General features: G+C 42.1%; 1 protein-coding gene across 1 annotated transcript in view; it reads left to right on the forward strand.

Annotated features, from left to right (window-relative positions):
* Positions 1 to 16,144, forward strand: part of LOC118793124 (neuronal acetylcholine receptor subunit alpha-7-like) — a 74,179-nt gene that overhangs the window by 42,415 nt on the left and 15,620 nt on the right. Inside the window, exons 4-5 of the mRNA XM_036551134.1 lie at positions 3,796 to 3,840; positions 6,252 to 6,361. Of these exons, the coding sequence (XP_036407027.1) occupies positions 3,796 to 3,840; positions 6,252 to 6,361 (155 nt within the window). The remainder of the gene's footprint in view (positions 1 to 3,795; positions 3,841 to 6,251; positions 6,362 to 16,144) is intronic.

The raw sequence follows: 16,144 nt of genomic DNA on the forward strand, positions 1-16,144 counted from the left end.
CCTCATATGTATATTGTGAGTTTGTGTGTGTGTGTGTGTGTGTGTGTGTGTGTGTGTGTGTCTGGATATTACCATATGGCCCAGGGCTTTGTTGTTTCACCCATGGATCAAGACACTTTAAGTACCTAAGAACCTCTACGTGCTCTAAGAACTTGTTTTCATTGCTGCAACTATGCTGCATATTGTGTGTTGCTTTGCACTGATTAACACTGCAGCTAATGACGCAATTGTGTACTATTTGTTAGACTATAAATCAGGTATTACACAACAAAATATGATGTAAAGACAGATGGAGATTTTCAGCTTTTGTTGTCAGAAAAGACACAGACAGAAAAAATATGCAGAGCCACACCTTGAAAAACCAAAATTATTCCAAAACTAACAGCATGATCATCTTCACAGCCGCAGCTTCCGTGTTGAGGGTGGGGAGCAGGTCTGACAGGGTTACTAAATGCAGGGAGGGGTGGGATGTGGAATTTAAAGTCAGTGGAGTCAGCTTGGCTCTCCCTCCTGAGCTCATGCCTTCTCAGTGAGGCCTCCTTCCTCTTCAGCGGCGTTGTGATCACCAATCATGTGGATCAGTGCTGCTGACCCTGCGTTTCGGCGCTGGACAGCTCTGGCCCTTCGATATGTCAGAGCTGCGAGAGCCATCTCCTCCTCATCCTCAGGTGTGGGGCTGCCAAGCGATCCAGCGCGAGTCTATCTCCCCTTACTCAAACAGTGATAGGAAGCAGATCAGTGAAGACACCCGTGTATTATTAGCTGAGTCTTCCCTTTGAAATCCCCAACGCTAACGGAGCTGTCAGGCGCGTCAGACAGCTGGAGTGGCGTTCTGACGGGCGATGCGCCGAACCCTGCCTTCAGAAGTCTGAGTGACGCTGTCAGCGCTCCGGCGCCGTGCCGGCATCAAACCCATCACCACCCGAGGAGTCTGAAGTCACAGACTGCTATCCATCCATCTGCATTTCCGACCGATCCTGTCAGGTTTTCGGTGTTTTGACAGCTGGAGAAAGAAAGCGAGTGCTTTTCTGTCTTTAATTTTGTGCAAACAACCTGCCGCTTGTTACAAGAAGTCATGGATCACTACCCAATGGCATTTAAGCAGTTAAGGGGGCCACATCAGGGCTTTCTCAAGGCCTAGTTTACAGAGAACGGGCGTATGCTGTTTTCCAGCCCTGTCGGTTTTGGTTGAGTTTGTCTCCTGGCTGTGAATCTTAATCTGGCTTGACCAGCGTGAGTTCCCATCAGCCTTAGACGAGTCCTTAGATCCACAACGCAGCAGGTTTGTGACAAACAGCAGGTTGCATTTTACCTTTCACGCACAAGAAACCAAACGGGAAGATGATGCAGTGAGAGGAACAGAAATGAAGAAACTCTGGATATAAATGCAAATGTGGCCCTAAATGACTACTTTCTGCTATATTATACAGCCATGAACTTCTGTGTTATTACTGTACCACCAATACCTCCTAGTGAATCACAGCACTATTTTATTGTCATCTGGAATCAGCTGATGTCTGATATTGGAACAGGTCTGGAGAAGTCCTTTTTCCTCACTCGTGATCTTTGGCTTATTCTCAGTCCACGATGAATTGTCAGTATCTGGTCTGGTCACACATTGGTCTCCATACTGTTTGACTGGAATCTTACTGGTCTATACAGGACAATATAGTACTACACAGCTGGGAAAACTGGAAAAAACTGGAAAAAAGCACAAGAGATGAAAAGACAAATATAAATTTTAACTGGTGGGACCTTTGGATTTTTGAACATCACGATGACAGCTAATCCTTGTTGATTGGTCACATTTGAGCTCTCTCTCACCTCTTAGTCAGAGCACAGACTTACGGCATCTGGAATGAGTGGTCAGGTTGCTGTGGGGACGGGGGGAGAGCCATGGATGCCGTTCTCATCACCATGAATCCCTCATTACACTGACAGCTGGATCAATATAGACGCATTCTATAGCACTTCAGAAAATGAAGATTTCACAAAAATCCGTCCTATGGTTATTTGACAGAATTACAATCTGTACATGCCAGTTGTTTGGTTGAGCCACATGATTTTGTAAATGAGGAGAAAACATCATTAAATATATTTTAACAGAGGATGAATAATTGCTATATTTATGACATCGGGGACACAGCTAATTGAAGTGATACATTATGTCATGTAATTTACTTTCCTTATATCCATACTTAATTAGTAATTTCCTCAAACCTAAGCTCAATAAATAATGCGGTCATATATCTTGTAACAGTTTTCATTTCACCAGCACAGCGGCGTTCTAGAAGATCCAGGCTGTGAGGTTTGGGGCTTTGTTACTGTGTGCTTGTGTTGTGGGAATATTCTGACAGAAAGGATGGCCTTTCCTGTATGAGTTGGTATTTTCACTTCATAAATAATAAACCGCCCTGCCACACATCCATCTGCCTTGGAGTCAGCAATAATTACTGCTGAATCAAAATACTTTCACAAGTGGGTAGCAAGTTGTTTTTTTTTTTATTTCAGACTTAATTGGGTCGTTTGCTGATTGCCTTTAAAATGAAGCGTGCGAGTGTTTCTCCATCTTTGAACAGCTGTGCCATTTCTCTAATCAAGTTCTCATCAGCTTTCATGTTCAAATTGTAATTTTGTTTTATTGCAAGGAACTTGCAGCTTATGAAGAACCAGTGAAAAGTTTTAAAATGGCTATTATAATTAATATTGTTATTATTATTTCTTTACATGGAGTTGCTTAAAATGCTGTTTTACCTTTGAATGAGCAACATGGGCTCCCAAGTACCTCAGCTGTGGTGTTTGCTTTGAACTCGAGCAGAGTTCTACCGACCAGGGTTCAATCCTGACCATGTCCCATGACTGGAAGCTCACAGTGGCGGAACAAATCTGCTTCATTCCTCCGGGGATTGGGGATTTGCGGAGGGGAGGGCGGTTGGCCAAGGTTTGTCTATGTCATCACATGCCAGCCACCTCCCGCTGGTCAGTCAGGCACCTAGAAACGGAAAGCTGTGCATGAAGTGTCTTCCTCCTGCCCACGCCTGTGCAAGCTTGGCGTGGGGACCGCAGTGTGAGAAGAGGCAATGCTTGCCGTCACGTATTTTGGAGGAGAGCACATGCTTGGCTGTGATCTCTCGGAGTGTTAGCGGGAGATTTTTGCAGCGAGCAGCATCTCTGTGATACAACTGGGGATTCCAAAGTGGGGGAAAAGTGGGGAAAATATTACAAATTTGTAAATAAAAAGAAAAGAATGGCTACAACATCTGTAATTAGTAAACATTTCACATTTAATATTATTATTATTATTATTATTATTATTATTACTGACAAGAATGGTGAATTATGATATCTGTGATAATGTCAATAACAGATACAATTTCATTTAAAAAAAAAAGTTAGATCATATTACACATGTTAAATGGAAACACCAACAATAATGAAGCAGTTTCATGCAGTTTACATTTACATTTATTCATTTAGCAGACGCTTTTATCCAAAGCGACTTACATAGGTTACAGTTCTTTACAATGTTATCCATTTATACAGCTGGATATTTACAGTTCAAATAAAAAGTGAGGGAGTGACCTCTATTGGGCTGAAGGTTAGTGGAGGGCACTGAGATAATCAACGTTATTAGAATGCTAGACAAGCTCGTTAAAGTTATGTCACACATACACATGCTAATGTGCATACATTAGCATTTTGTCAAATACCACAAAGAAGACTGTAAGTGTCCACTCTTTTGCATTTTTCTCTCTGTTCTCATATAAATTTTTGTTCTTTTCTTTTTCCTCCTAGGATGAGAAGAACCAGGTTCTGATTACGAATGTTTGGTTGCAGCTGGTAAGTCAGACCTTCAGTCTGTTTTGAGATCATCTGCAAGTATGATATGCCTGGTGTTTTCATGCAGGAAGTCAGATATCATATTTGTAAGTCCATGACTGGGAGAATACATACTATTGCACCCCTTGACTTGCTACAGGCAGCATATTTCAGTAGGAGAGAAGCAGAGAGAAACAGAATCTGAAATTTAAATGCAGGAGGCTGTGCCAATATGTCTACTGTTTGAGTCCGCTGCTTATTGACTTTTGTTTCTGTTCCTGCTTCTCACATTTGAATATTTATCTCCCATTCGTTTATTGGGTGTGGGATAAGCTGATGGGACACAATATTAGAAATGCACTGTCCTCAAGGGGGAGCGATAACCCCGGGAGGGGCCGGGCCTCCCCCGTGCGATGGGGGTCACTGCTCAATCTCCCAAACGCACCGTATACGCCAACATCGTTCAGGCTGCCAGCGGGGAGACGTCGGTTTTTGGGGCTCAACAATCCATCATCGAACGGTTCCGTAATGAAAGTGTCTTTTTACGGCGGCGTTTAAAAGCCGGCGTCGGTCTGAAAACATAGTTCAGAGCAGTGACTCTCTTTTGAGAGTGTGCATTCATGGTCTGTCACGTGTTTAGTGCTGTGTGGTTTCTTGATTTGCAGCAGGTTTCTTGTCTCCAGCATTATTCTTGTGGGTGGAGGATCTTGAGTAGAGATCTGGCAACCCTAGTCTCCTTAGTACAGTTTATATACCTTAATGTTTGGGAAAGCACTGCATTTATTCATGATTTTAAGCTGCTATTAATGCTATGTTAATCATTAAAAAGAACACATATGTATGCGTGTGTATGCCTACCCTGTGCATTTCAATCATTTTGTTCCTGTCAAACAAGTTGTACTTCAACCAAAAGATCTATCCGGCCCATCATTTCATTACCATCTCCTTTCAAAGCCGACAAGAAATTTTGTTTCATTTCAGTCACAGGCATTCAGCAGCACAAAAACAAATACAGAATGACAAAAGGCATTCAGTGACAGGGCAAAGAAAGACAAAAGCGGGTTTTTTTTCGGAGAAAGAAAAGAATTCAGGCAGTGCAACTGATGAAAAATCAAAGCGATCACGGCGTGAAGCTGGAGGAGCACTCGGAGGAGAGAGAGAGAGACGGTGAAAGGCTGTCGACTGGAACTAGCATCACTGGCCGTGTGAAGCACAGTGACGCCAAGGCAAGGCAACGGCCGCCGTCAGCGTTCACGTCTGGGCTCCGTGCGGCCACTCCGGAAGGCTGCGACCCCCGAGAGCCCCCTGTTTAGCGGAGGAGTCCCTCAGACATAGCGGCTCGCTGCTGAAAGCACGAGGGCTTCTCTTCAGCTCGCCTCGTCCGCGCCACTGCCGACTGAGGGGACAAAAAAAGAGCACGTGTCATGCCATGCGGAGCTCTCCGAAGACGACAAAACGAGGCTGCTCTCCGCGAGGGAGGAAGTTCGCAGACAGGTGCTAGGGGTGAGCGATGTGTCACAGCGAGAGAGGGGGAGGGAAAGAAGCCACAGAAAGAGAGCACAATCTGTTACTTACAGGTGTAACGGTGTTTAGAGGAGGGGGATTCTGATGTGTTAGAATCTCGTTGACTTGCCAACCCCCCTCGAGAGCTCAGATGTTCAGACTCATCCAGAAATTCCCGCCTGCGCCATATACCCCACAGTGCACTGCTTTGACTAAACTGTTGGCTTGCAAGACCAATAGCATATGTAATGCCCATAATGTTAGCAATAACATAAACCTTTTAAAATGAATTTCCTTGAGTGTCTTTACAGAATGGAAGGCCAGCTGCTACCATTGGATATACAGTATATTACTTGTATAAACTTGTATTACTTGGTACAAAGTACCATTTAGTGTATACAATATGGTATACAGTACCATTTTGTATAAATTACTCCATCTGAAATGCACACTCTCTCTGGCACATTGTGAAGAACTATACATAATAATGTATCATTTTCATTGACACATTGATTGGCTGGCTGACTGATATCTGGGTAATCAGCTGGAAAAGCCCAGCTGAAAAGACGGAAGAAGGGAGTACCGGGTGCTCCATCTCAGAGAGGTAAATCCCTGCAGCACTGCTTCACGGAAACAAAGGAAAGCGCTGCTTTCCAGGAACGCAGTGCCAGAGGCTGAGGGAAATCAGAGCGACTCAAGCCGACCGCACCAGCAACAGCACCAGCGTGTAGAGACGAGGTCCAACCTGAACACAGGCATGGGACCACAGACACCGCTCCCATGGGGCGCCCCCTGTCCCCCGTTCACGCTTCTTATAGGCGTCCCACGTCTGTGTTCGGCTCCCGCTCCCTGCGTTTCATTTGCATGCAGTCTGAAGTAATGAGATGGGCTGTGATGCTGGATAATGACTTTGGCTCTTGTCTCCGCAGCACTGGACAGATGTATATCTCAGCTGGAATCCTGACAATTACCCAGGCGTCCAGAACCTGCGTTTCCCCTCCAATCAGGTCTGGGTGCCTGACATCCTCTTATACAATAGGTAAGGTCATTTCTCATCTCTTCTCACCACTCTCTTCTCCCTCTCTCCCCATTTCCGTTCATTCAGTGTAATATTTCCTAATCTGAACATTCAATGAATGTAAGAATGTAAAAATCTGTGGTAAGGTAGCTGTTACTCTATAATGAGTAATATTTTAATGATGCTTCTGGTATGCAAGGTTTTTCCCTATTTCAATGGATTGCATTCCCTGACTGTTATGTTTAGCTACAACCAGCAGTGACAAGAATTCACCTTTTTCTTTTCAGAAAACTTGATACTGTTACATGTTAGATCTGCTAGATCTGTTAGATCTTTAGATCTGCTAGATCAAGACCAAGCACAGAATCTGCTAGATCTGCTATCTGCATGTCAAATACAATTAAAAGTGTAAGATGAACTGTTGATATGTCAGATAATGGCTTTATCTGACATATCAATTTCTTTTGCGGTTGGATTCCATTATTGGGTTTGCGTTCCAACAGTTGAAACCAGTGTGATTGCCTTGAGGAAACAGGTCTCATCAGATGTTATAAATAAACTATAATTCCCAGCAGGCTCTCCCCTGTACAGCTTAGAGATGATACAGAGTAGGAACACTGAATGATTCCTGAACCAATGTGCCATGTCATTGTGAGGGTTGACTCTGTCCTTCCGGATGAACTGACCCTTTCTGGGATTTACAGTGTCAAAAGCTGGAGAAAACTGTCTCAGTGAGTTAAACCATAGCAGTTCTATATATACACCGGACCTTACTGTGAATGCACCACCTCAAGAAAAATACAAAAAGAAAAAAAAAAACATTACTACTACTCAACTTGCTTGGATCACATTAAGTATTGTGGCAGATAGTAAGCCAAGAGAGATCGATCCTGGACGTGTACCTGGAAGCTATACAGAAAAAGGTTTTATCTCATCTAAAATGGATCATCATTGCAATTAAGTGTTACATTCACACACATAGAGCAGAGTAAACAGAGTACAAGGCCTTGTATCACTGGTTTTGTTTGCTGTTATGAAGTGATCATTTTGAAGGATCCCCAATCCATTTAGGTAAATACTACTTCTACTACTACTACTACTACTACTACTACTACTACTACTAATAATAATAATAATAATAATAAACTGCAAAGATGCTGGCTAATGCTTCTCACAAAAATGAACAAAGGAGCAAGACTTTGCAAAAACAAATAATTTACTTTATTAAAACACATAAAAAGAAACCAGCCTAGAGCTCCCAGCCAGACCCACTCAACAGGCTACTGCTCTCCATCAACACACCTATATTTAATCACTGGCGAATCACACAGGTTTATGTCAGTAACCAGTGACTGTCATCATTCATTTAAACACACCTACATATATACAATTACACAATGGCAGTTAACAATCTAACAATGAACCTGTTTGGGTGTGATTGAGAGGTATGAGCTCAGATACTGAAATTAACAGCAATTGGAAAGATAAGGATTTGAATAAAAACATTTAACAAGTTCGCAATGAAAGAATGAACAGTTTTGGGGAAACGGTACAGAAAAACCTTAGATTTTCCCTGAGAACGAACTGAACGATATGAACATATGCAGGGTAGTCACTAGTGCTGTACGAGGCAGAAAACAGGGTGTTCCCTTTTAAACGTTCAGCTTTAAATTGAATATAACGTCGTTAAACTGAGGACAGCTTTTTAAATGAAACTGTTTTGGGAACAGCTCCCGGCGAAAATGACGCTCATTTTTGGCAGGCTTGCGCTAAAAAGGGAGAATAAAATATTACGGACAGTACGGCTTTCCCATCCTTGCCAAAGGACATTACTGAGGAGGAGACAACCTGTTAAGAACCTCACTTAAACCTGATTTATTGCAGACTCGTTTTACCTTGAAGGTGATTCCGAAATCCTGAACGAATTTACGTAACAGAGCAGATTCGCCGTTTGGCAGAGACGAGGACGGGAGCCCTCGAACAGAGCGAAGATTTGCCGTCTAATGGAAGGACACGCTACATTAAGCGGTTCGCGGCCAGGACGGAGAACGAATAACTTGACGGTTTAATGAGAAACGCGAAAAAGAAAATATGTGGCTATTACTATGATTTCAAATGAGACATACTTAATTTCAATTATTTTGCTCAGTCTTCTTTAATGAGAGTTTAATGAGATGTCATGAATTTGAAAAAAAGTATTTTTTTATGCCAAATTCATTATGTGCATAGGAGGAAGTTCTTATACTAATCTTTATAATTGCTTAGAGACTTTCCCTTACCTTGCATTTCCAGTGTTTTCCCAAAGTGCTATATTAGTATTTGGAATTATATTATATTATTGTATCACACAGTTTATGTTAATTGTATAAATACATTTACATTTATTTATTTAGCTTTTATCCAAAGGGATGTACAAAAGTGCATACAGTACATATAGCGACATTCCTAAACTACATTCCATATTGAGTATTTACAAATGAAGATAATAAAGCATAGAGCATTTAAGGCATTTTAAAATAGCATACTGTACCAAATATAACAAATGTTCCACACTTGTGATTCTGTGATAACAGACTAGCTGTGTGCTGACTGAATTGAGAATTGAGACACACTTATAACGTGCACATTGTCTTTGTGTTCCAACACACTGAATTGTCATTGGCACTAGAATACCTTTTTAGTTAGTTTCTTTCATTTACATTTGCGGAGGAGCAAATGTAATTACAGAGTTGTTCAATAAATGCCCATGCAAGTGATCCAGAATTTTATTTTATACTTATTTACTTTCATTTTACAAGGGAAGAAAGCCTGCTCTCTGGGTTACACAGATAGCAGAGGGAAGTTACAGCAAAGCTATGTTGTGCCCGTGTTAAAATGATAAAGTGCACATATGTCATTTGTGTCAGGTTAAGCAAATTTCCCTTTTATTAATAGTCCTCATGTGTAAATGAACTGTTATAATTGAAGGGCTAATTGTTCCACATTTAAAGCAGTGTAGAACATTAGCTAGGCAGTCGCATTTTACAGACCACCGCTGTTGCCCCCAGATTAAAAGGAACAGTATGGGGGTAAACAAGCCAACTAAGGTCTGGCATTTTGCTTTGAAAAAGAAATTAACTCATGAAAGGACAGACACCTCATCCTAAATGTGTCAATAAATAAGTGTCTGAATTACATCCACACACCTCAGATACCCCCCTTCAAAAAAGAGAGAAATGTGCTGTAATTATTTTCCCAATAATGATAAATAAAATAATAATATTTAATAATTTAATAAAATCTGAGCAGAGAAGAAAAGTGAGTCCTTAGGTTCACTCGAAGCTCCCAGGGATGGAATTGGACACCACTATGTATTACATATTAGCTGTAATATGTATTGTAAGGTAGAGAGGCTTCTGATCTTGATGTTTGGCTGTGGCATCAAGGCAAGAGAAGCACCGAAACATGAAATATAGAGAGGATAATGAAAAGAGGTGAGCAGCTGCTTACTCAAGGGATGCTGCTCTCATTCATTATAGAGGCAGAGTAGAAGGTCAAGCTTTAATTTCCCTGATGATCAGTGCGGAGAAGGCCAGGAAACTGAGCAAACTTTGTTTCATTTATCAGGTTATTTATTTAAAATGTCAAGAGCTGTCTTTTTACATGGTGCTCCCGAATCCCTTATGAAGCAATCTTGAAAAATTGTGGCAGTTGGGAAAATGAAATATTGTACAGCCATCTAATGTGATGGTGCATAAATAAAAAAAAAAAATAAATAAATAAATAAATATATATATATATATATATATATATATATATACATATATATTTTAGCAAATGAATTCGGCACTCGCTCCTCAAAATTCACTGCTTTTGAAGTTACTCCAAATTGAGGCAAATTTTTGGAACAAATTGAAAAACAGGTCTACAGCCTTGTAACCATTAAATTAACGGTAATTAATCATTCATTTTCCACAAACAGTAATGACTCATTGTTCAGCTGCTGTTCAGCATATGTGAATTTCACCTGAGATAATGGGAGTGCGCTGTTTAAATATCAGCCTCAGTGCAAGGGCTGTGTGAATTCCAGTGGCTGCCTCCCCAGAGGTGGTCTACTGCAGCTGGCGCTGTTGGGTACACACGGATTCCATCTACCGGAATGACATGGGCCTCGTACATTAGAAGGGCCCCACACCACAGATGTTGTTGTTTACCGCTCTGGAAACTCCCTGTGAGTTCCTCACTTCAGTGGCTCCTGGGGTGTACGTGTATGTTTGTGTGTGTGTGTGTGTGTGTGTGTTTGTTTGTGTATTTGAGGGCGGGGGGGGGGGGGGGGGGGGGGGGGGGGGGGGGGTTCTGCAGCAGGGGAAATGGAGTTTTCTGCAGAGACATCCCAGGCCCACGCTTGATTACACAGACGCGTTAAACACAGTAGCGGCCTAATGAGGGAGGCTTTTAGGGGAATGCAGCTGGGACAAATCAGAGCGGCAACGAGACGGGCAATTCATTAGCACCAACATCTCCGACGAGTCCAGAGCGGCGGAGCTCTCTGCCGTGTTCCACTTCACCCACAGAGCTCACCCACAGTCACTGGCTGGCACACTGGCTTAGCTGATTAGAAATGGCTCCAAATTACAGGATGAGGGCTTAAGCTAAGCGATGCTGCAGAGGGTGACGGTACAGGTCTACCGTGTTGTTTGCTCGTGTTCTCAGAACATAAACTCATTCTGTGTAAACAAGCACAGCCAGCCAGCAAATGACAGAAAACAATTTTGCCTAAGAGATTATGCTGTAGCGAGACAATCACTTCTGTCTCAGCACATAACAGTTATTACTTTATATTTTGATTCGCACCTCTAATTATGTTTTTGCGCTACTGTTTTGTCAAGGTCATTGAGAATGACATCAGTGAACAGTCTTTTCTGATTAATTCAATGAATATATTGTATGTTGTTTTTTTATTAGCATTCACTTAAACAGATGAAAATATGGCAAACATTAATGGAGATTTGTAGTGTGGTATCTTGGTCCCTGAAAGCATACAGTCTTCTCATAAGTCATCGTCTCCTTTTATTCTCCAAGGGTATTGTATTGGACACATTATCGCTATATCTAGGCCTCTTACCTAACTAACCTGTCACTGGGCTCGAATCTTCAGAGTATCTGACATGACATGAAAACGTCTGGCATGTTGCCTCACATTACAAGTCGTCTGCGATATTTTGTCATGAGCGAGAGGGGATATGACTGCTGCTTGGGACTCTCTTCCAGTTCAGTGGGGAGCTTCTCCCGGGCTCCTAATTTAAAGGGACGGTGTTTCTCAAGGGGAGTTCCCCTTGCGTGTGCTGTGTGATCGCAGGCGGCAAGCCGGCCTCTGTCAGAGGGAATCCAGCCTCCGCCGTGTCTGAATATCAAGCCTGCAGGGAGCAGACAAAGCAGGGCTTGTGTTGTAGAAGGCTCCCGGTGCTCTCTGAATCCCCTGAGACCACTCTGCTGTGTGTACAGTACATTCAGGAGTACCTAGTGCTCAGGAGTATGGAGATGATTGACTCCTCCATGAGGTGGCAGATCAGATTTGCGTTGTTTCTCTTTACTTGTCTCTGGCCTCGCTGTGACAAGACCTCGCTTCCTGCTTCCTGTCAGAAGCTCAAGGCGGGACCCGGTCATGACCTCAGCGCGGCCACCCGGCCTTATCCATCAATCACAAGGGATTGCTTGTGTCCTTTCCTCAGGTCTGTTAGCAAGTCAAGTCTGTTTTTCAAGTCAAGTCCTGAAGTCTGTCATCCACTGTATGTCTCGAATATCTGGCTTCGGTTTATGGATTTGTGTTGCCCCTTCAAAAGGTTTCCAAGGAAGAGGAGTTACTTCCTATAAAGTAACCTGTGGAAGACCAGAACAATGATTTTACTGTTAAATTCCCTTAATATGCATTTGCATGTACCGCCGCTGAGTCTTTTTCACAGTTAATCAAAGACTCATCAGAATATAAATACACTACCTACCACTTTGAATAAACCATTAGAAGGTACTGTAGAGTAACTACAGGTAATCTGTACAAATTGGTTTGTACAGATCTGGCATCACATATGGTACATTCTCTCAAAGACTAAAAAACAGAATAAAGGGGAAGCATTTCCTTAAGCAATAGCTGACACTCTCTTACCTCTTTCCCACTTCTGCTAAACCCTGTGGAAAGACATGTCTGCTCAGTGACAACTGAGTGGTTATGCATCTCATCAAGAAATCTAGGGAGATGCACCCATCTTGTTGCAGTATATTGAACTGAACTGTTTTTTTTTTCTAAATTTGGAAGAGGAAAAAATAACTTTGAACGTATCAAAAAAAAAAGACCAAGTACAGAAATGCAGCAGCTATTGTTTGTGAGCCCAGGACTGGCCGTCCTTGTCATTCCTGAATAGACCCATGAGTGGCTGATGCCCAAACGCGTCAGTCTCATCAGCAGACATCACCATGTGTCATGGAGGATAAGTGACTCTGAGGGAGAATGAATGAATGTGTCAGATTCACAGCCTGCTCTTTGTCGGGTTGTCAGGACCGCATAAGGCTCCGATTACGGGCTGGAAATTCATCCGCTCGCGTCTCTGCCTCCTCGTTCTGAGCACTTTCTCACGGCTCAGGCAGGGAATGCTTAGGAAATGGGTTTTTGCTCTGGGTAACACTGATGGACAGCCAGGGTAAGCTCAATAAGCAAAACAGAGGCTAAGTTTCACATTAGTGCTGAAGTGAGTACAGGCCCGCACTTTGGAGAATGTCTAAAATAACTGTGGACTACATTTCCCATGAGCACTGCTATCACAGAGGTTTGCCTTTTGATTGGCAACTGAAGAAACTGAGAAACTGGCACCGAAAAATGTGAGACTGATGGATAAAGTGAGTCTGCAAAGAGACTCTTAAATGGTTATTTCCTTATATCTGGCAATGTTTTATAGCAGCGCTCACTGCTGACAAGAAGATGTCCTTTTTGCTTAAGTCTTCTTGGAACTTAAAATGGTACCTTGTTCCTATTGTTTAACCAGAAATCAAGGTTTGGTCTAAGACTCCGAAAGGGTGTAATGTGTGACGCTAAGGACCCTGGTCTTACATCAGTAATATAAAGCATCATATCACAGTATAGTTTCCCCCATTCCCACCCTGACTGCAGAGCACAAGCGTGAAAATGGTCAGGAAGGGTTGTGTTTCTGGCTTCTTCTTAAGTGTTTTCTCATGTAGCTCGCCTGCACCCTTCAGGATTCTCACGAGATGACAAAAGAACATGTCACAGTGACCTTAATTTAAAAAACTGGCATATGTAATGAGACATCTTATGGAGTAGAAATAAAGTATGTAGTACCATGAAATGATTTCTGTGGTATACTCTGTACTGAAACTTCCATTGAATTGTCAGGGTTTACTCCAGTTGAACACTAAATGATGTGCAAACTTAAGGCATTCACAGCTGTTTGGTTCTGTTTCTGTTCTGTTCTATTCTGTTCTATTTACCTGTTAACGGGAATTCTGAGGCTGAGAGCCATAAACCAAATCTGAATGTTAGAGGGGTATAAATTATTGTTCATTAATACATGTTTCTGTAAGATTAGGGTAATAAAAGAGGAAATAAAAATTAAAATTTTCGTGTTTGGATATTGTCAAAATAACTGACATCAATTAAAAAGGTCAAATGGGAAAGAAAGAAAAAATGTAGCTTATTGTTTTAATAAACTAAAACTAAAAACATGGTTAAATTAAAAGAAGAAAAAATCACGTAGTCAACCACATTCCCATGTTTTCATGATTATTTTTCACTATTATTTTCATATTATAAGATACCCCATGATTGTCATTATTATTTACTGAGTGTATCATCAGTGATGAGCTCTGCACTCTGATAATGGACAGGATAGCTCTTTTATTAAAAAAAATTATTAATTTATAGTATAAATATAAATTATTACCATTCATAAATTATGGATTCCAAGTGATATATCCAGACACCTAAAGGCTTAAACATGCATTAATTATGCAAAGCCTTCCTCAGAAGTCTAACCTCTTATCAGATCTATGCCTTTGCCCACTACGTGAAGGAGGCAAAAATGTGACATGTGTATCGAACGTGTCCTTCCCCGTCACTTGTCTTTTGTAAGTGACCTCTGTGTTGAATAAAACATGCCCCCCCCCCAGGTCACATTCACACAGATGTGAAGCACTAAAGTCTGACTTTTCACAAGAAAATGTGTCAGAGCCGCAATCAAAATGTTGGTGAGCACCTTCGGCAAGATTCCATATTCAAGCTGTCACCCGCCCCGATCTGCAGCGGTGCGTGTCCATCGGAGCAAGCCCCAACCTGAGGGTCATGGGTTCCAGTCCCATGTGGCATGCTCATCTGGTATCCATGCAAGTAATTACTGCATAATGCATAGAATAATGTATACAAATAAAACAGACTGATTTATACTTCGGGTGTTTAAGTGAAATCAGGTAAAGCTGAGTAAATTAGGTAAAAAAACAAACATTTTAGTGGATGGGAGTTTTCTGTGTCAGAAAATATGAATAAAAACAAGGAAAATAAAGTTAAAGGTCATGTTGGGTGGGTATAATTCTCTGCAAAGCTGAGAGACTAAGGGTGGAATGTGGGAGTAGGTTTAGGTTAAGACTAGCGGTGAGCCCTGAATAAATATTCTATACGTCCCCTATACTCCTCCATTAGCTGGTAATCCAGGTCATGAGAGGTGAAGGTACAGCTAAAATGACAGGAATGAGCCACTAGCTATGGTGAGAATACCTTTCAAAATAACTCACTTATTTTGAAAGGGATGTCACTCATACCATCGCTTGTATCCTTCAGCTTCTGCTTATTTTTTCTTCCAGTTATTCTTTTGTTATTCTCCTCCTCCCTTTCTTTCTGTAGTATTTCCTTTTTTCATCCTCTTTGCCTTCTCTTTTTATCTGTAGCCTCATTCTTTTTCGCCTCTTTCTTTCTGGTCATGTTTAGTCTCCTTGGAGGGCAAAATTACTAAAAGCATACATCGTTTACAGGCGATACTGAATTTTAAAAAGCAAGCATAAAAAGTCTTGAAGGACACAGCGGTTTGTACCCGTCATCCCACTGCTAAATAAATAAATGTAAATGTAAATGTAAATCCCACATTCCACCGCAGATGTCAGCACCGAGGAGGTGCGACTCCGCCCGATTTTCAGCTGGGCACAGTGCCTGGAAGGGCCAGCCAGTAATCGCTCAGGCACTTGAGGCTGAAGACACGACCTTAAAACCAGAACCCCAGCCGCCATCTCATTCTCTGTTCAACGGGATGTTAAATTCAAACCCTCTCACCTTCCTCTGGCTTCCTCTTCTCTAGGAAAACTACTGCAGTCTTGCACCTTCGTCAACCGGGTCTCGTGTATTTATTTACTTATCTAACTGAAAACCTGTGTCAGAGACCAAAGTGTCGATGATCGCACACTCCACATTAAAAAGTGTTATGATGCGAAACGGGCTATGGATGATGCGTTATTTATTTATTTCTTCAAAAATAGCTCTGGGGAGAAGTTGAGGCGACAGACGCGTACTTTGTTTACCTCCCCGGGACTTCAGAACGTGTTCAGAGAGGAGGTGCAGAGCGCAGCGGTTCACGGTGTTCCTCATGACTGTGTGGAAGAGAAGTGCAGGCGGTAGAAATGGACTCCATACCTAATTGTGCTTCACAAGAGGCCGGGTGAAGGAGTGGACTGGCTCATGACAAGTGACACGAGCGCTTTTATGCGCGTGTGTGTATGTGTGTATGTATGTGTGTGTGTGTGTGTGTGTGTGTGTGTGTGTGTGTGTTTATT

This window comes from Megalops cyprinoides, chromosome 18 (genome assembly GCF_013368585.1).
Source record: "Megalops cyprinoides isolate fMegCyp1 chromosome 18, fMegCyp1.pri, whole genome shotgun sequence".
NCBI classification, from domain to species: Eukaryota; Metazoa; Chordata; class Actinopteri; order Elopiformes; family Megalopidae; genus Megalops; species Megalops cyprinoides.